Raw genomic sequence first — 20,408 nt, 5'->3', positions numbered from 1 at the left:
AAGAAGAACCACATATTTATTGACTTATATATTCGTCAGCAGTGTGGGGAATGTTGACTAATGCATGTGAAATTGAAAGAAAGGGCTTCCAGTCCTTTCTTTACGCTTTTATGAAATTTCTCTGCACCATGCCATGTTGGGGAACAAGACAGCTACACTATTTACCGTGACAAAAGCTCCCCGTGGTGCACGATGATTTTCCGGGACCAATAAGGAACAAACTAAATACGTATCAAGGGCAAATAGTGCATTCCCAGCAACTAACTATTGGACCATTGAACGACCAATATCATGGACTGGCTCGGCCGGTGGATCGACTAAAGAACTACATGCAATGAGTTTACATTATTAGCAGAGACGTCGCCAGCGATATTAACCTTACCTTGTATACATGCGAGGCCGACTAGCTTCCCGTATAAATAGCTAGGGAGGTACCCTTCTGGTTCACACACTTTTCATTTCATCCACATTTACTCTCTCTATAGTAGTAGGACCTAACTTTTCGACATCGGGCGAATCGCCTCCGAACTGCCAATCCGATCTCTTTGTTTGATATCATAAGCTAGCTATTGTACCTCATGGCAAATAAAATGGTTCAAGAACATCCATAATACTGACAATACTGCTAATAATAGTAATTAAAATATAATAATTAATATTAATAACTATCACAATGAGTAATTAATTTTATTGGCTGCAAAAAGAGCTGCTCACGAGCTCTTCAAAAACAAAAGGATATTTCCTCCTGCCAAAAAAAAAAAGTCCTGAAAAGGCTTTTTCTCTTTAATAAAAAAGAAAAATTATCCATAGGCTCAAATTTGGGGGAAAAATAGAGAGATAGGTTGAGACCTTGAGATGAACCACACGCTCGTTAGCGCAGATTGGAGAACCAGGCAACGAGGTCTCCCCCCACGCGCCGCTGCACGGCCTCCACGCGCTCGCCGGAAACCACCGGTGACCGACACAGCGGGCAACTGAAGTTGAGGCGGTCGACCCAACCGTCGAAGCAACGCTTGTGGAAGACGTGGCGGCACGCCAGCGCCCTCACCGCCTCCCCGTCCATCAGCTCCGACAGGCACACGACGCAGTCGCCAGAGGAGCGGCTGCGTTGGTTGGTGGTAGACGCGAGGTTCTGGTCGAGCTGTTCGGCGAGGAGGATGAGGCCGGCGAGTCCGGAGCCGAGGGAGCGGAGGAGACCGTCGTCGGGGGCTTGTGCGGGGCTGTGGTGGAGGCGGAGGGAGTGGAGGAAGGAGAGAATCGAAGAGCGGAGGTGGTTGACGCAGCCGGCGATGAGGGCGACGAGGAGGAGAGGGATGGAGTCCGATGAGACGTCGCTTAATTGGCCCTGTATGCCCATCGTTATCTGATTTTTTTCTCTCCGCCGTCGCCGGCTGTTCTTTCTGCTTTGGGTTAGAGCCGGGAATGTCACGGAGGCAGAGATATATACTGAACACGGAGAGGGAGAGAGAGAGAGAGAAGGGATGAAGAGGATAGGGAGGGGATTTGTAGGCTATAAGTTCAATCAAATCCTACTTACGTGGATTGATTCAGATAACTCAATATTTCAAGTCTTGTTTGAATTCACAATTAAAAAATTTTAATTTTTATTTTTAACTCAACACACTATATAATAAAAATATATATTTTTCAAGTAAAAAATTTGAACTTTAACTTTAACTCAACAGACTACACAATAAAAACACACGTTTCTCACAAGTTCAATTTATAATCCCATCTCATTTGTCTTTTTTCACAATCAAAATCAAAATTACTTTAACTTTGAAACGAAACGCACCATCAAAATCTTGAATTTGAGTATATTAAACAAAGAAAATTTATTATTGAGAGAAATATACCTTTTAATAAGTTAATTTTGCTCAAAATTAAATTAGTCAGAGTTCATTAAACTTTCATACATTTAGTGAAAATAAAAAATTTTAAATAAATTAGCTTAATATTTTAAGGCTCAGCAGCTAATTAAATTCTTGATAAACCAGATTTTATCTGCAATGAAGTGATTCAGAATTCTTTTCAAGTATCTAAAACTGAGCTGAGACTCGAATACCGGCATTTTGCAGAAAAGTAAAAAGATTTAATGACGAAGTGAAATGATGTGGAGGAAGGAAAGACGCGGTCACACGCTTACCACCCTGACGATACGATATTGCAGGCCACAAAATTGGTTGGGAGAGGAGGGGAAATGAGTATTTTAATTTGGGAGGGAGACGTATCGAGACTTTTGGTTTAAGAGTAAAAAAACAATTCAATGATTGCACATTTAAAACGAAATAGATGATTGATTAATATTTGAAAACTAATAATGAATTTCGCGATTTGTGGGAGCACCTGTGACAACTTAAATTTTTTAATTGAAGGAGACACAAAAATGAGAGTCATCAATTTATGTATTAAAATATTTTAACATCTCCGCCTCTTTATTTTTATTGAAAAGTCAATTTTCTTAACTGTTTTATGTGAAGAAAGCAAGGCAACCTTTAAGATAAAGTGTACAAATATCAATTAGGGATAAAATTAGAAAATAATTTGTGAAGAAATATTTTAGAAAATATTTAGTACATGAAACATGAAGAGACGTTTCATCATGAGCTGATGGCGGATTAGAAAATGCTTACTTGGAAATTCCTCATTGATGGAACGGGAGGTTGCCAAGGGAGTATACCAAATTATATAATATATAGATGTTAATCATCCCAATCGTAGGTTGAGTAATTTTTGAGCAATTGTGGGACACCTCCTGCTTGGGCAGATTCAGATAAATCTGTTTAGCTGGAGAAATTCGTCAATGATCTCACTTCAAAATTGTGTGAAAGAATTAATACAATTGTGCAATTAGCAATGGTATGATTAATACTCTATTTACGAGTTTACTGCGTATTGATTCTTATTTTATTTTATTTTTGTTATAGGAGAATACAATTAAATAAAAATTCTAATAATTAATAAAGAGGCACGGATAGTCCAGTAAACATCAAACATGCAACCTTTTAGTTGCCAGGCGAGAAGGTGCTTCACTGCAGTACTCCCTTTTTGATATATTGATTCTTTTTCACTCGGGGCGAAGAGGTATTTTCCTACTTGAAATATGGTATAAACAGAAATAACTTCTACAATCACTTACCGTGAAAAAATTCACGTTCCTAAATCTCAATTACGATCAAAGCAACGAGTTTAGGATTGTTTTGGGACGCTAAATTCTGCTAAGAAAATGGTACAAAGTACTCGGGAAATCTCCCATTATCCATGCAAATATACCGTTACGAGCTCACGCACAGAATAATCTACAATTTTGTCTTATAGGACCAATTTTCATTACAAAAGTCGGATTATCAGTTTCATGTTCAAATGTAAATAGCAAAGTGAATAATATAGTAGCGTGAATTAAATTAAACACGAACCTGTCCTACAAAGGGACGAAGCATGTAGAAGATAACACAGCTTCAGAGTTTCAATCAATGTGAAAGAAGTTGCCACTCAAATTGCAAGTCTAGTGACAAACAATTGTTTTTTTTTTTAATTTCCAGATTTCGCCCGACTCATCCCCGGATTCCATGAATTCCCGACGATGCACGGAGCGAATAATCACGCCAAAAGTACTTCGGTGATTTCAAGGGGTTTCGAACCCAGTCTATTAACAAAAAACTAATGGTACAAATTGCGATCCCACATGACATAAATGAAATTAACATCTAAGATTAGCCGAAACGTTGTGCAATTAGTAAATTGCACTGTTAGTGAATGAACTTTTCTCATAATACAAAATTCAAAATTCATTAAAAGTATCTCATAATCAAAACTAAATCAAAGCGCGAATGAAAAAAATTCTCAAATAATAAGCCAAGACATCTATTTCACCAAAATTATCATCCAAAGAAAGATTGAAAAGGCTCTTTCTTTTCCCTCACAACCGGCCGTACCACGTCATTTGGTTGTATTCAATGATTAGTCTAATGTTGGTTTCACTGGATAGATTCTAGAATACCTAAATAGTTAGTGGTGAGCCACAATTTGCTCCCAAGATCGGTACCTATAGTTTCTTTCTTTCTTTTCCAAGTTACAATGGGGTCTATAGACATAGTTCCATAATAAATATCGAACTTTAAATCTCTTAATTATTATATAAAAGCATGTACTATTACTCTACATCATTACTGGTATTATTATATGTTAAAATATATTAATTAGGGTATTATAAAGGTATAAATATTAGGTAGTCGCAATGGCTTCCAATAAAGGTATAACACTTGTTTATATTTAATTTTTCTCATTCTACCATAACGTATTACTAACATCTAATATTTTTTTTATTTCAAATTGAAATGGTCAGTCACAGTCACTAAATTGGATGAATTTTTCCTTTGTTCTTATGCCATAATTTATTGAGTTTACTAATTTTTTTGCTCCATTGTTACTTCTCACGCCACTTCTTACGTTTGCCATTCTTGTTGTACCACTCTCATGTCCTAATTTATTGAAATTTTTGTTCCATTTTTTTGCCATTCTCAGCTCCACTATTTCGGTGTTTCCCAGTGCTTGGCTGCTTCAGTGTTTCTTCGCTGCTTCCCCATCATTCCATTGCTTAAGTGAGTTCCTGTATTTTATTTTGGCTGCTAAAGTTTCAAATTTTTTGAAGAATCTGTCTTTGGTTTTAATGAATTGGTTGTTAAATTGCTTTGATGGATATATCTTTCAGAGCAGGTTCAGGGACGCACTCCTCCACCTTTTATAAGGTGATCATTCAAATGCTTTAAAGTCATGGAGCATCATTTTGGTTTGACTCTAGGAGATGTCGGTATTTGAATTTCACTAGCAGCTCATAACTTATATTTAATAGTTTAGTGGTATTTTCAGCAGAAAGATGTTTAATTATGTTTGTGTAGGTATTTGTTTTGATTAGATGACTATAATGTGATGGACACATTTTATTGAACAAGTTCTTCTTATCGATTTGAATAGGTTGCTATTATCATATTAGGAACTTCCATTTTGTGACAAATGTGCCATAAATCTGTTAAAGTTTTGTCATAAATACTTTATAATCCTATCACAATAATAATATTTTGTCACAAATTCTGTCACATAAATCATTTAAAATATAAAAGAAAATAAATATAGAGGGTGTACGAATTCGTGTGCTTTACTATACGTGGAGATAGGTTAAAGCATTCTATGGCATCAATATGAGAAGCCAAACGTGTTGGACCAATTGGCAGACGTACAAAACGTTAGGTATTATATTATTAGTTAAACGAACACGCTCTGCCGAGAAAATTCCGGCAAAGTTATAATCGAAAGCTGAATGGGCCACAGGATCATGTCATGCAGCATCATGCAATCTTATGCAAAACGGGAACATTTTGATGACCTTCCCAAAACACAAGCCAACGGCCGTTTTGTGTTGGGAAATCAGCCCGTTTGTTTTCAGAGTTACAATCACAAAAACTTTAACTTTAACTTTAACTCAACTCACTACACAATAAAAATGCACATTTCCCAAGTCAACTTTAACTTTAACTCAACACACTATACAATATTTGTCCTTTTCCACAATCAAAATCAAAGTTACTTTGACTCTGAAACCAAACGCCTCAGTAAAATCGGTGACTAGAAGAAGCCATCCTTCTGCTGTATTCAGCTGCTCAGTGTTTCTCTGTGGTCTCAAAGCGTCAACCAACCGACTGACCCCAATCATTTTTTTGCCCCACAAATAAAATAAACTAATAATATTTATTTTATCATGAACTCATGTGATTTTTATGTCTAAATAATCAATATTATAATATAAAAAACAGTATAAAATATTAATATTTGACGCTAAAATTATAAACGTTAAAAGTCCGGGCTGATGCATGTCCTGTCCTTTCACTGTCGATTTAGCGACAAGCCATTATAGAAGAATTGACACGCAAAATAAGGTCCGCGAATGTGTCAAAACAAAACATGGGTTAGGTTAATGCAACTAATACTCGGTGAGGAATCCGGGATTCAAAAGAATCCTATGATAGTCAACTTACCAATGTCAGCTGATAACTCGTCCTAATTATATAAAAGAGTAAACTAACATTTTAGTCCCTAACGTTTGGACCGGCCATCAATTTCGTCCTCAACGTTTCATGGCCATCAAATACACCCTAAACGTTAGCCTTATGTCCGCCAATTTGGCCCTTGCCGTCAACTCGCTGTTAATTAAATACTAAAAATAAAAGAAAATACAATTTTTTTTTGGAAAAATTCAAAACCAGATGGGGGCCAATCTAAATCGGATAATAGATGTTTAGCAGCTGCACATCAGAGATATACAATATTCAAGGAAGTGAGCTCGAGTTTCACGCCATAGCAAAATTTGTACCAAGCTTGGCCTTGCTGTTGGAATGCATATGTTTTGGAACCCAACTTCACACGCGCCATTGCCAATTGTTGGAAACGAGCCAGCAGACAAAACAACAGCATGAGCTCACACAAGTCGAGAAAGAAGACTTTGGAGATTAACCCCGACAATGGCACGTAAGGATGAACATCGACGAGGATGCAAGGGAGGCTAATGCGGACATGCCACATCAGGGTTTCGAGTATGGGGAGGAAGTCGGGTGAAGAATGAGACATTCGGATCCGAACCCGATCATTCAACCCGGCTCGTGAAACCCGAAAGCTCCCACCCTGAATCGGTTCGGTTCAGTTCGGGTCCGGATGTCTCCTCCTTCATCCGACTCCCTCCTCATGCCCGAAACCTAGTGCTGCTCCTCTCCTCCACGCAACTCATCGCCGCCCCTGCCTGTATACCCATTGAGAAACGGCAAAGACATATCAAATCTATATCTTAGCGGCGCCCCACCAACAAACGGTGCTGGGGGAATCCGGAATCAATCTTGCTAAATTCCTCCACCCAGAATCAATTGGTTTGTTCGATTTTGGGGAATTTGGAAAATTAGGGTTCATCGTCTGAATTGGGGAAGGAAGGGAATCCGGAATCCAATTTTGTCCGTGTAATGTCGGGAGCTTGGAGGTTTCAGTAGAGGAAGTTGAAGTGAAGATGCTCGACAGAGGTTCCCAGTGGAGCTGTGCTCAAAGGGCTAGAGGAGAGACAGTGCCGCATCTCAAAATGGAGGAAGTCGTCGGAGCGGTAAGGAAGGAAGGCCGCATCGGGGTCTAAGCTCAGGGAGGCTTGCGGGTTCGTATCGTCCTTGCCACGAGCAGTGGAGGGAGGAGGAGCTGAGCTGGGGTGGTCTCGGTGGCCTGTTGATCGGAAAATGCTTTTGAGGGGTAGCAGCAGCTTGAGGAGGAGAAGGAGGGGTCTATCTGTTTGGCTCCTTGCACCGAAGACGATGAATTTGGTCCTCCTCTTGAGGTAGCGGCCAAGCCTCCTCCCTCCTTAGCGTTTTTTTTTAGATTTACAAAAGAGAGTTGTACCTCTAATTTTTTATTAAAAAATATAATTTTTTATTAGCATTTAATTAGCACAGTTAACGGTAAGTTGATGGAAGGGCCAAATTGATGGAGAGAAGGCCAACTTCCCGGGTGTATTTGATGGCCATAAAACGCTGAAGACGAAATTGATCGCCGGTCCAAACGTTAGGGACTAAAATGTTAGTTTACTCTATATAAAACCTTCTGAGAGTCATTAATGCTCCGTTTGGTTTCGCAGTTAAAATAACAAAAATGTTAACTTTAACTTTAACTCAACACACTACACAACAAAAATACATATTTCCCAAGTCAAAAATTTAAACTTTAACTTTAAGTCAACACATTATACAATCATTTATCATTTTTCACAATTAAAATCAAAGTTACTTTTAACTCTGAAACTAAACGCACCGTAAAAATTGCCACACAACCAAATCGGGAGGAAGAGTGTATCAGTGCGTATCTCAATGGGGTCAAAGCCAACAGTTGTCGAAGAAACTTCTTTGCCAGGTCTTCCGTCCTGAAAAGGTATAACTCTAGAAAAATGGAGTAGATGGATGACGAGGATAAGAAGATGAGGATTATTCTAATCAAGTTTCGAAAAAGAGATAATGTTTCGGGAGAGATCGGAACGTGCAAGTTGAGGATTCTTTAATCGGTCCCCGTCGCTATCCTATCCTATCCATGTTCCCAATAATTCTCACTGTAAAAATCGGAGAGAAGCTGACAAGAACCAACAATGAAAGTGAAAGGATGGTCGCACTATCAAGAGAACAAGATAATCATGTTGATATGGCAAAGCTGCAAGGGCAAAATTAATATAAACTCCAATGGCTAGAAGAAGCATGAGTCGATCACATTTCTACAAACGCAGCTTTATGATATAAATGGACCTTCAAGTTGAACAATAAACAAACGGGGAAAGACAGTACATGACCAAGTTCTTTTCTTTCTATGTACAGCTATCTACCTGCCTATGACAGCAAAAATTTGATCCGAAATAGAACTGTCCATCACCAATCAGAGTAGGCAGATGCAGAATCTCTGAGATCGTTCCAAGATCAGGGAACTCACTTCTTGAAGATTTACTCGACAACCTAGAACAGCACGACCAGCATCTCAAGAAGCTGTTTTTCTTTCCCGCTTCATCAATTCCTGGACCAGAAGAAACCAGAAAGATATACAGCACATAATTAGTTATAACTGCAATGTGAATTTTTCCCAAGTCTTGTTTATGTCTCGTGTAAATTACCGATCTGGTGGCTGCAATAGATAACCGATGCCTCTCCCGCTTGTTGCGTTGGCACTCTCCACACCAGCTGGAGAAATCTGTCTGGTACTTTTTCAGCTCTCTAAACACAGAACTGTTGAGAAGGTAGCCGACAAAGATTCAGAAACATGAACAGCTATAGAAGGAAAAGGAGAAGGGAAAAAGAAAGAAAAAAAACAAATATATACATAATAAAGAAAGATGAATACTGCTATACCTTCTGCACCAAAGAAGCAAGTTGACTCGATGACCAGTAGTGGTAGCTCTAGCACCGTGTCTGTGGCGACCATGATGAAGAACTGCAAACCCTGGAACATGGGAATAGTCCACACTTTCCTAAACAATAACAGTGACAACAAATCAATCAAAATGGAAAACAAAAACTCGAATCCCAAAAAAAAAGTATGAGGGACTGGAGTCATTAAGTTTTAACAGGGTTAATGGCAACAAAAGGATTCCAAAGGGCTATAATTGCTTCAAATGATCCGTTGGAAAAATTTAACACTAGCCAAGCATTGACCTAGAAACAATGAAGTCAAAGCTAGAGTTGCAGACACTGAGGTGAAGGTGAAAACACCATAAAAAAATAACCAGTATTTTGTAAAGAAACAGATATCCAGATCAACCAATAGCTGAATACTAAAAAAAGATTCATGGATTGACGTACTTCTGGTTGGGTTTCTGTATTGACATGCTTTTCGCACCGAACACCTCTAAAGAACAATTCTCCTCCAGAAAATTGCTCACCCAAGCAAACATTTAAGGTGACTTCAGAGTCATCAACATGGAAACCTGAGAATGCATGCACAAAGATATTCCACATGCTTAAATCTAACAGATAAGGCAGATCAGTCGGGATCTATACAATGTTGCAATCTTGTGATGAAGAAAGAAATTATGTCCATTCATTAAGACTACTTTTATATGTGAAGCGTAGAAAATGAAACCCGTTTAGAAGAAGAAAAAGAGACATCAGAGATACTGGGCAAAGAAAATACAAAATATTTGAAAGGCAGCCTAAGTGAAGTCATCAATTAGTAGAATCTGAAACTTCGTAAGTTTTATCCAGATAAAAAAAGAAAAGAAAAGAAAATAATGAAAAGTTCACGAGTTTCATTTGCAGGCTAAAGACAACCCAAAATCATTACATCAAAAGACGGTGTTTTTTATATGCAATTATGGCTAATAGAAAGAAGAATTTCCAGATAAGTTACAAAATTTTGTTAACATCAATGTAAACCATGTCCACAGACAAGATCAGCTACAAGCTGGAAAGGGACTCTTACAAGGAATAACAAATTTTTTTCCATACGTAGGAGGCCAAATCACGATAATGCTAAGAACCTAAATATGTGTGAAATGAAGTAGAATGAAGCACCTACCAAGTTCAACATCTCTGTCCATGCCATACTCGACAACAAACCCATGGTGAGAATCAAGGGTGCATCCACCAACATCGGGAAAGAACACTGCACAAACATAGAATCTTTCAGATCTAATCCTCAGAACTTCGATTATGTGCTAATCATTTCAATCATATTAGACAGAGCACTAATACCTTTAGCCAAGGGGCATACAAAGCTATCCATCATCTTGTTAAGCATATTTTCTAGGCCGAAGTCATCAAGAACAGCACCATATTTATTCATCGTATTTGGACGCATGATCCTGAAATTTGTCTCATGAACCCACCTTTCAAAGTTATCGACCTAAGCAAGCATAACCTGTTCAGAAAATATAGAAGCTACACTCAAAGCAAAACAAAAGCCTAAATACCACCGGATAACAGGTGAAGGGTCGATTAATACCTCAGACAGCAGCATTTCACAAAAGCGTGGCTGAAGCATCTCGAACACTAAAATCCCCGGGGAAGGTTCAGAAACAATGCTTCTGAAACTCTCCTCAGTGTTTTCTCGTATCGCTTTAAGGAACGAGGGCGCAAAGAAACTTGCAGCATGCATAGAATACAGCTCTCTGTGCAGAGGCTGCAACGACATGAAAGAATTCAAGCATGAACACACCATTGCAGAAAGAACAATACCCAATCAGAGTTCATCAGAGAAGAGAGTTTATTTTGCTAATATCATTGAGATATGGCTAGCTTAGCAAGTCGGAGTCAAAAAATTTCACCTGTTCATCGAACAGGATATCGATAACAAGATCTCCATGAAAGGTACCTTATAATTCGTCAAGATCTTTTGCCTATATTCTCTGTGCTTCAGAACCTGTGGATTTTAACAGCAAAAGGATGCTTTTGAGTCAAACAAGAGAAAACAACACATAAACACTCGGCGAGAAAATGGGAGTTTGCTTACACGAGTGCGCTCGCCTTCAGGCGAGTAGCGGAGGAGGATATCGCGCATGTAATTGACCTTGGCGTCGCGGGATAGCGTCATCATAGGGGGAGGGAGGTACCGCTCGAGCGAGCTGAAGAGCATGGGGCTGAAATCCAGCTGGTACTGGAGGTCCTCGTAGCTGTCCGGCATGTGGTCCGCTGTAGGGCTCAGGCGGAGGCGGTGAGCGGCCTTGGGCGGCCCCGAGCCAACTCCATCGGTATTGTTGCTCCCGACGAAAGCCGGTGGTTGGCTGTGCTTGAACCGGTCGACGGGGAAAGCTTCCAACGACATGATAGAAGTGGTGGAAGTTTCTGTTCGCAATTTTGGAAATTAGGGTTTCAGGAGAAATGCGGGAAAGAGGAGGTGGAGGAAGAAGATGGCGATGATGATGCTGCGTGGGCCCAACAATGGCTGGCCCAGGCCGACGTGACATATTTGGGGGTAGATGCTGTGCTGGACTAGGCCACGTGGAGGTATAATTATACGCCTTGTTTGGATGCAGAGGCATGGGGTGATATGGGGAATTGAAAAATCCATATTTGGCCCCAAAAGAAAAACAAACAATTACGAAGGATTATGGTGGACTTTCTCAATCCTCTATAACCACAGATCCATTTTTGCATTTCATTAAATCGGGGAGTTATAGAAGGATAAGTTGTCAAAAGTCATTTTTAATAGGGATTTTTATCTAAAATGATTTATGATTTACCTGTTTTGTCAAATCTAAAATGGCTTATAATTATACGCCTTGTTTGGATGCAGAGGCATGGGGTGATATGGGGAATTGAAAAATCCATATTTGGCCCCAAAAGAAAAACAAACAATTACGAAGGATTATGGTGGACTTTCTCAATCCTCTATAACCATTGATCCATTTTTGCATTTCATTAAATCGGGGAGTTATAGAAGGATAAGTTGTCAAAAGTCATTTTTAATAGGAATTTTTATCTAAAATGGCTTATGATTTACCTGTTTTGTCAAATCTATCCCATGGTTTACTTTTTGCATCAAATCTATCCCGGCGTTATCTTTTCTGTCAATATTTAACAGTCGTGCTGACGTGGCATGTGGAGAGATAGTGGGCCACACTTGCCACGTAGGCGCCACGTCAGCACGGCCGTTAGGTGTCAACGGAAAAGATAACACCGGGATAAATTTGATGCAAATAGTAAATATGTGATAGATTTGACAAAAAAAATATATAATATATTTGACAAAACGAATAAATTACCAGCCATTTTAAGTAAATTTTCCTTTTTAATAATCTCTGATTAACAAAATTACAAAAGCACCTCAGGCCTCTGTAACCTTATTGCATTCATCCTATAAACAGTCCTCCGTGGTAGAGCCAAAGATCGTCCTTCCTCATCCATGGCCACTCATCGTCCTCCGCTTACCATTCGTTGACCGTTCGTCCCCTCCCTAAACGTCCTTCGCTGATCATTTGTCCCTCGGTTGAGCATCCTACGCTGATCGTCCATCTGTAAGAAAGCCCCAGATTTTAGTTCTTTGGTTCAAAGATCAAGTTAATTCTAAAATTCAATATCTTGTCCCCTTAACCTTAGGTGAAAATAAAAAAAGGTCCCAAGTACACGGACTGACAAGAATTTTTAAGTCAGGACGGATGTCTAAAAATCACGCCGTGGGTCACCTGCCTTCAGGTGTGTGATCATAATGTTCAAAAATGAATTTGCCATGCGGCTTGATGCTCGGCCCGGGGACAATCTCTATAGACCCCTTTCTATGAACACACAACTCCGTGCTCAGGTCTCCCACCTCCCCAAGAAGGTGCTTATATATTAAAATTACTAAACGTTTACTAATTTATATGCATTAAAAATTTAATTCTAACTGTATATAGATTTAGAGTTATTCTACTATTTATTACATTGTATTAAGTTTGTGCATATACACTTATAGATTGATTATTTCAGGGCAACACTTTTAACTATACCTATACTATATTTAAAAATATAAGGTGTTTCTCCAAATTTTACTATTCAAAAAATATCCATATACCTTCGTGAATTTTCATTGCACCCTTGTAATTCATTTTTTTCGGTCGCATACTTTCACAATGTTTATATTCAAGTTCTTTCTCTTTATCATTGATCTTTTATATTTGTTTCTCTCACGTCCATTTCAATTGAGTTAGTCCTTATTACAGGTACATTTGACCTTTTTCATATTGATTTATAATTTCAAAATTTTATTGTATCATATGATCGTTGCCTAGTGATTTCATCCAGTCTTTATCTGTTCGACCCTTTCACGCTTTCAATGGCAAATATATATATGAGGTGTTTCTCCTGCTATTCTTTCCATTTTGCCCTTACTTAAATAATGATTGTACGGATCTGTTCATTTACATAAGTAACAAAACTAAATTAATTCTTGAAATAATTGTACATTTTGGTACATTTCCCTACATTCAAATAATACAAGGAAACCAACTTTTCAAATAATATTTCAATAGATCCTTGCATCCCCAAGGCTAAATGAAATTCATATGATACTTAATTTTTTATTTGAAAATTATATCTTCTTTAGTGTAATAAAAAGAATATAATGATCCGATCAAAAAAATACAGAGAAAGCTATAATTAAATAAGAACATAAATTTATTAGTTAAATCTGTATAGATAATTTAATCATCAAATATTATTTCATACTTAATGAAATAATTTTCCGGTGAAAAGATGTAATTGTTAAAAGGTTGTGACTATTTAAAAAGTTGCATTTGTTTTTGCTATATATATCTTTCAATTTCCAAATAAACATATGAAAAATCATTTGAACTCTTTTCTACCTCTAAAACTTTTCTCCTTGATAGTTTCATTAAGAAGTCCCAAAAGATTGTCAATGTTGCCGGAAAATCTCAATGGTCATGTTCTTATATTTCAAACGGTATGTCGTCTCTTATAAAATATCTATTCTCTTATAATTTATAGATTTTTATGGGTCTTTAATAGAGAAGAATATTTACGTATGATTCTCAAGTAATTCTTTATCCATTGTTCTTCGTAGATTTTACTCTCTTTTTTTAAGGGTAACATAGGTTTCCCTCTATATTTGGAGATATTATTTAATTGTCTTTTATCGTTTTCTTTCTAATTTTTTATTCGTACTCTTGGTCATATTTTCATAGGAAGTAGGAAATTGAGCGATAAGGGCCTTTGGCTGCAAACACCACCCACCGCGACCTTGCAAGGAGCGGTCATGCCCTTCCATGAACCACCACCGGCCAATCTACCATTGTCTTTCTTTTTTCAATCTCGTAAATTTGCTCTTTATGTGTGTATATATAATTGCTCTAATTTTCTAGAATTTACAGGTTTTATGTTTAACTTTTGAGAAAGAAATAATTCAAAATATTGTAAAGGCCTCATTAAAATATTAATAAATGTTATGTCCCATTTATACAAAAATAAATGTTGTGGTCAAAAAGAAAAAAATGTTTCAAATGTTTTTATTCCAAATGAAAATTGAGAAGAAATTAAAAAACATATGTGATTTACAGATAAAGAAGATTAGGAATAATTATTCATTTTTTTCAGATAATTTTCCTTTAACAGTGTTCACTCTTTTTACTCTTAATCATCAAGAATTTAATCTTGCATTCAGCTAAGGCTTTCTATATCAATTAATCATTGCTCACATTTTATTTTTGCGTATTTTAAATTTTATTATATGTGTAATACAACAAGAATATTAAATTACTAATGTACTTAAAATGAATATTTATTACAATTTTCTTTTTGATTAAACATTAGAAATGAAATATTTTTCTTTCTTTTGTTTCAATTAACGACTTCAAAATTCTAACCAACGTATAATAGTTTGGAAATGTGCAATATTAAAAGATTATAGTTTCACTTCTTATATTAACCTTAATTTTGTAAAGGAAAATTGACTTATTTCTGGGAAAATTTTGAATTAATTATTTATAATTTCTAATATTATCAATTATGTTATATTTAAATAAAAAATTATCAATATAAATTAACTATATTAACTGGTTCTTATTTATTGATTTGGTATCTTTAAATCAATAAGTAAGATTATTAATGATGTTATATAATAAATTAAATATTTTTGGATAAAATTTATTTTTTATATATAACATTTTATAATTAATTCGTTTTACCACTTAATCGAGAAACTTTTCACATGGAATGCAAGTATAAATCCACTAGTAGCTGAAATATTGCAAAAACAAAGAAAAGATTCATTAAGAATGTTAAACAAATTTTAAATGTAAAACATTAATGAAATCATATCTATAAATTTGAAAATAACAATATATTTATATAAATAATGAAATATGTGCATTTCTTACTGGATAACATTTTAAGAATGTTCTTATATGATCACAATTGTTTTGAAAATTCTATACATGCATTGTATATGTTCGCTTTAGCACATTTGTATAACATTTCTTATAAAATTATTCTAATTTTTCGAAAACTTATTTACTTCTTAACAATAAAATATGGTTGATGATTAATTTCAAAATAATCAATTAATAAAATGAGACTAATTTTAAATGATTTAACAAATATATAACTCACATCTCTCAATCAGTCTGTAATTACATTTATATTTATCATACATATATTAGACAGATTTATCATATATACACAAACTCAATTATATATTTTTTAAATATAAAATTAATGATGTAATTTACTTCAAATATTTAAAATTTTTTATATTATCATAATTTGATATATTATAATAATTTTAATCTTATGATATAAATTAGATTTATAGTTGTATCCTTGTAAAAGATTATTTTAATAATTTTGTTCCATTAATGATGGATCATTTATTATCATATGAGTCAATTTTACATATATACTAGTATTATATCTTGTGTGTGCAGACCCGAATTTCTTATCGTCGGGTCCCCTTGCATGCCATGTCACACGGCTTGGGAGTATGCACCTTTTCGATGATCGGCGTAAAGATGAGCGCGTGAAAAAGAATTGTCACTACTTGTTTATGTCCCGAAAGTCAATGGCGGTGAGTTGCTCAAGTTTAGGGGTAAGAGACACATTTCGTTGCTAAGGCAAATGGTCTGCGAAATCCATGCTTCCGAATTCAAGGGGTTCTTGTTACATGCGGGGCAAATCCTTGCACACCCTTTCGGTACTTTAGCTTATCTGGAGTTTGCCTCATTTTAGTTGAATTATCACATGGATTTGGGTTTCGCATATTTATCACGATTTAAGTTTTAATTACAAAATCTGAAAGGATCGAAATGGAAATGGGCTATGAAGCTACATGAGATGAGGGCTATAGGGCGGATGAGCTTGGCTTGATTCGTTTTGTTCTCACTTGCGAATGGCCCATGGGGCTTAATGGGCTTGTCCCAATTTACTTCATCCTCGCTTTGTGAATGGCTCATGGGGCTTTGGTGGACTTGGTCCAATCCAATTTGTCATCACTCATGGAGTGGCCCATGGGGCATAATGGGTTCGGCCCGTCTCGTATGGATTCGTTATCCACTTCGATTTCGATTCTCTATTCACTTTGGATTCGTATGCATTAAGCCTAGGGCCCTTATGTAAATACAAATGAGGATTTCGAAAAGTCGAGGTATCTGTTCAATGTCTCCCCATTTTATTAAATGCATCTCGAAATAGATGGGGCCCGAAACTAATACACGCTTAGTCCCAATCTCTCGTTTTCACCGTGTTTTGTGAAATCATGTGGACATTCATGGTTCATGGGCTTGGGCCTGTTGAAGGCCGAGGACCAGCCCGAATAGACTCATGGGATTCTGCGTGGATCTCGACCCACGTGGGGCCCGATAAGCTAATTCGCAAATCGGATGAGGTCGAACATGAGTAAGGGCCAATAAGACTCAAGCAGTCCAATGGGCCGAGAATAAGTCAAATCGGGTCTTCCTGAGTTCGATTTTCCATGTCGCACTCAAGCCATGTAGTGAATCACCGATGGCCGATGTTTTCGATTTTATGCACGTTCTTGTTCCTGGCTTGATGCTCGGGCGCTTGAAGACGGTTTTAAAATGCAATCAATGCAACGCGGGCCGCCTTGGCCTGTGACCGGGGAAGATCAAGCCGAACTCTAGTCAAGGCACACGAACCTCCTCTCGATTTTCGATGTCACGTCGGGTTGCGTGTTTTGCATAAATGGGCGTTGGACCCGTGTGTTCATCATGTTCTACGGGTTTGGACCTGACTTCGCGATAATTAAAATCCGATTTTAAACCGACTTTACGTCATTAGTCCGATTGGGAAAATTGTACTGGTGGTCCAAAATATTTTACAAATGTTTCATGATTGTCCAAAAAGTTTTTTTCGCTACATAATGGTACAAAATATTTCAAAATTGTTTCATGATGGTACAAATCGTCAATTGGCCCTGACGCCGTTAATATTTTGTTGACGTGGCGCATCCTATGTGTTACTTTTGTTACGTTGAACCAATCTTAGTGCGCCACGTCATTTAAGACAAAATAAAATTTTAAAAAGTCCAAAAGAATACAAAAAATAATTAAAAAATACAAAAAAATAAAAAAAAATTGAAAAAAAATAAAAAAATATTTTAAAATTTTGAAAATTTTAAAATTATTTTTAAAAAATTTTAAATTTAATTTTTTTTTAAAAAAAATATAAAAATAATAAAAAAAAACAAAAAAGAGTAAAAATTTAGAAAAAAAATAAAAAATTATTTTAAAATTTTGAAATTTTTAAAATTATTTTTAAAAAATTTTAATTTTTTAAATTTTTTTTATTTTTAAAAATAATTTTAAATAATTTTATAAAAATTTAAAATTTAAAATTAAAATTATTTTAAATTTAATATTAAATTTATTTTAAAATTTTAATTTTAATTTTAAATTAAAAGTTTAAAATTATTTTTAAAAGTTTTTAAAATTTAAAATTATTTTTAAAAGTTTTAAAAGTTTTAAAATTTTTAGAATTATTTAAAATTTTTCAGCCACGTCAGCAAGGAGGTGACACGTAGTAGCCACGTCAGCGTCGGCTTAACGGCGTCAAGCTCGAGTTGACGGTTTGTATCATCATGAAACAACTTTGAAACATTTTGTACCATCATGTAGCGAAAAAAACTTTTTAGATCATCATGAAACATTTGTAAAATATTTTGAACCACCAGTGCAATTTACCCAATTTGTGTGAGGTTTTAATTAAAAATGCATTAAGCAATCCAAAACGCTCGAACATGAGCATACAATATCACATCATCATTTTATTTACCAATTTTATGCTTAAATGATTAATTAGGCCGATTTGAATTCTTTTAGGGGATTTTAATCCTTAGAGTCGAATCTAATTCGTGTCAGTTTGTTCTCATTTCAATCAATTCATTTTAATCCCGATTCATTTAAAGTCCAATTCATGGCGGAGTCAGTTTATATTGCACATCCAGATTTTAAGAACCCAAGTTTAATCACTAAACCGATTTGTGCTATTTTCTGTTAAAACATTCATATAATGATGTCATCCACGCAATCGACAGATCAAGCGAAAGTTAGAGCCCTAAACATGCCACTAGGTTCAGGATTGAACATCTCTCGAGCTAGTGTCGAGAGGAGCTCCGTGCGGCTTCGAAAACTACTTGAAATGAGCTTGTTGTGGGCTGCCCAAAGGGCACTGCAGTGGCAGCAAAGGCATGACAACAGCTTAGGAGTTCGAGGAAGGAGCAGGCAGTGGCATGGTAACCTCGAGAGGTCGAGGAAGGACGGCACGATAGCAGCGGCTAGCAGAGTAGCTCGAGGAGCTCGAGGCCGAAGGACAGCAACTCAGTAGCCTCGGAACGGGATAGCTGCAAACCAGAAGCGGCAGAGGAGCAGTGGCAGCAGCCTAGGGTCTCGAGAGAGGCAGCAACAGCAGTAGGAAGGAGAGTAGGAGGGCAGCATAGCAGCGGGTAGTGCCAGCGATGACTCCAGGAGCTGGAAAAGAGCTACAACAACCTGCAAAACAGGAAACGAGTGAGGGCCAGCAGCACAGTAGCGATAATAACCTGCAAAGGAGAGGAAAAGAAGAGGGACAACAACTCGGCGACGGCTCGAGAAGGGAACGGCAACAGCTCTGTGTCTTGAGGAGTAAGGGCAGCAGCCTAGCAGCTGCTCAGCTCGGTGGGGGCTGGGAGCGAGCAGCAGCTCAGTGAGCTGCGGGTGGCAGCAGGAAGCAACGAACCAGCACAGCAGCACTAAGCTCGGGGAGCTCGAAGGGACTTGCAACGAAGCAGCAGAAGCTCAGTAATGGGGAAGCGGCAACAAAGCAGCAAACAGAGCAGCAACTGAGCAGCAAATAGAGCAGCAAATAAAGCAGCAAGGCAAAGGAAGAGGCAGCAGAAGAGACGAGATGATGGTGATGATAGCTGGCGGGAAAATGAGGAAGGCAGTGAAGGTGCTGGTGATGGTGGCAGAAGATGAAAAAGGAGGAGGATGGCTGTGATGGAAGGGCTTTGTGTGTGTGCGTGTAAATTTCTGTCGTGGAGCCGAGAGAGAGAGAGAGGGAGAGATCGGCAAGAGGATGGTTTGTTTTTTTTCTACTCTCTGTGGTAGGGAATGAAGAGGGAGGTTGTGATGAAAATGAAGGAGATGACGATGATGGAAAAAGGAAGGAAAGGCAGGTCTGTGATGGTGAGGAAAATCAGAGAAGGCTGAGCGTGGGAAGAGAGGAAACTGCTGCTGCTTTTTCGGGAGCCTGAGATAGAGAGAGAGAGAGAGGAAGGGTGAGGATGAGAGAGGAAATTGTCGCTGTCGTTCTGCCGAGACTGAGAGAGAGCGTGTGTGTGTGTGTGAGCTAGTTGCCTTGAAGAAGGAAAAGGAGCAGCAGAAGAAAAGGAAGGAGATGATGTTTTGGTCTGCATGTGGATGAGATGGAGCAGAGGCAAGGGATGGGCACGGGATGAGGTTTGCAGGGTCGGGAATAAGAAGGAAAAAAGAATAAGAAGAAGAGAGAAAAAGAAGAAGAAAGACAGAGAGAGGGGAAGGAAAGAACAGCGAGAGGGGGCATAGGGGCGTTGGCCCACTTGGAGAGTTGAGCTCGACAATCCTGCCACCTATTTTTGTTTTTTATTGTTTTGTTTTTTTTTCAATTCATTTATTCGTACGGCATTTTATTTGCAAAATTTGATTACTTGGCGTTCATCGAAATTTTCGAAATGGATATTTCGAAATTGAAAATCTGAAAAATAATCGGCTCTTTCAAAAATCCAATTTGCATTAACGGAGACCGAATCTTGATAAGAATCTGTTGGGAAGGGATGTACTCAACCAAACAATAACGCAGCGATTAATCTTCCTCCCCTTCTAGTGTAATCGAGATAGGAACTAATCAAATCAACCAACAAGCAGTAAAGTAAAAGAACACCAATAATTT

General features: G+C 37.3%; 2 protein-coding genes and 1 long non-coding RNA gene across 3 annotated transcripts; all 3 read right to left on the bottom strand.

Annotated features, from left to right (window-relative positions):
* On the bottom strand, nucleotides 1–1,503 carry LOC116201534 (E3 ubiquitin-protein ligase RHA2A-like). The gene is made up of 2 exons (XM_031532797.1): nucleotides 850–1,503; nucleotides 1–745 (listed from the first exon to the last, which is right to left on the bottom strand). Exon 1 carries the CDS (start codon nucleotides 1,355–1,357, stop codon nucleotides 872–874), a length of 486 nt encoding a protein of 161 aa, XP_031388657.1. The 5' UTR covers nucleotides 1,358–1,503; the 3' UTR covers nucleotides 1–745; nucleotides 850–871.
* A 6,688-nt stretch (nucleotides 1,504–8,191) lies between these two features.
* Nucleotides 8,192–11,432, bottom strand: LOC116202052 (uncharacterized PKHD-type hydroxylase At1g22950-like). Its single transcript, XM_031533565.1, has 9 exons — nucleotides 11,008–11,432; nucleotides 10,870–10,917; nucleotides 10,501–10,677; nucleotides 10,251–10,401; nucleotides 10,075–10,161; nucleotides 9,360–9,484; nucleotides 8,910–9,028; nucleotides 8,675–8,786; nucleotides 8,192–8,577 (listed from the first exon to the last, which is right to left on the bottom strand). The coding sequence occupies exons 1-9, from the start codon at nucleotides 11,317–11,319 to the stop codon at nucleotides 8,542–8,544; spliced, it is 1,167 nt and encodes a 388-aa protein (XP_031389425.1). The 5' UTR covers nucleotides 11,320–11,432; the 3' UTR covers nucleotides 8,192–8,541.
* Nucleotides 11,433–18,465: 7,033 nt separating this feature from the next.
* On the bottom strand, nucleotides 18,466–20,160 carry LOC116198884. Its single transcript, XR_004155412.1, has 2 exons — nucleotides 19,073–20,160; nucleotides 18,466–18,991 (listed from the first exon to the last, which is right to left on the bottom strand). It is a non-coding gene; the product is annotated as an uncharacterized LOC116198884 (long non-coding RNA).
* Between the last annotated feature and the right edge of the window lie 248 nt (nucleotides 20,161–20,408).

This window comes from Punica granatum, chromosome 3 (genome assembly GCF_007655135.1).
Source record: "Punica granatum isolate Tunisia-2019 chromosome 3, ASM765513v2, whole genome shotgun sequence".
Classification (NCBI taxonomy): Eukaryota; Viridiplantae; Streptophyta; class Magnoliopsida; order Myrtales; family Lythraceae; genus Punica; species Punica granatum.
This window is presented reverse-complemented; position numbering and strand designations above follow the sequence as displayed.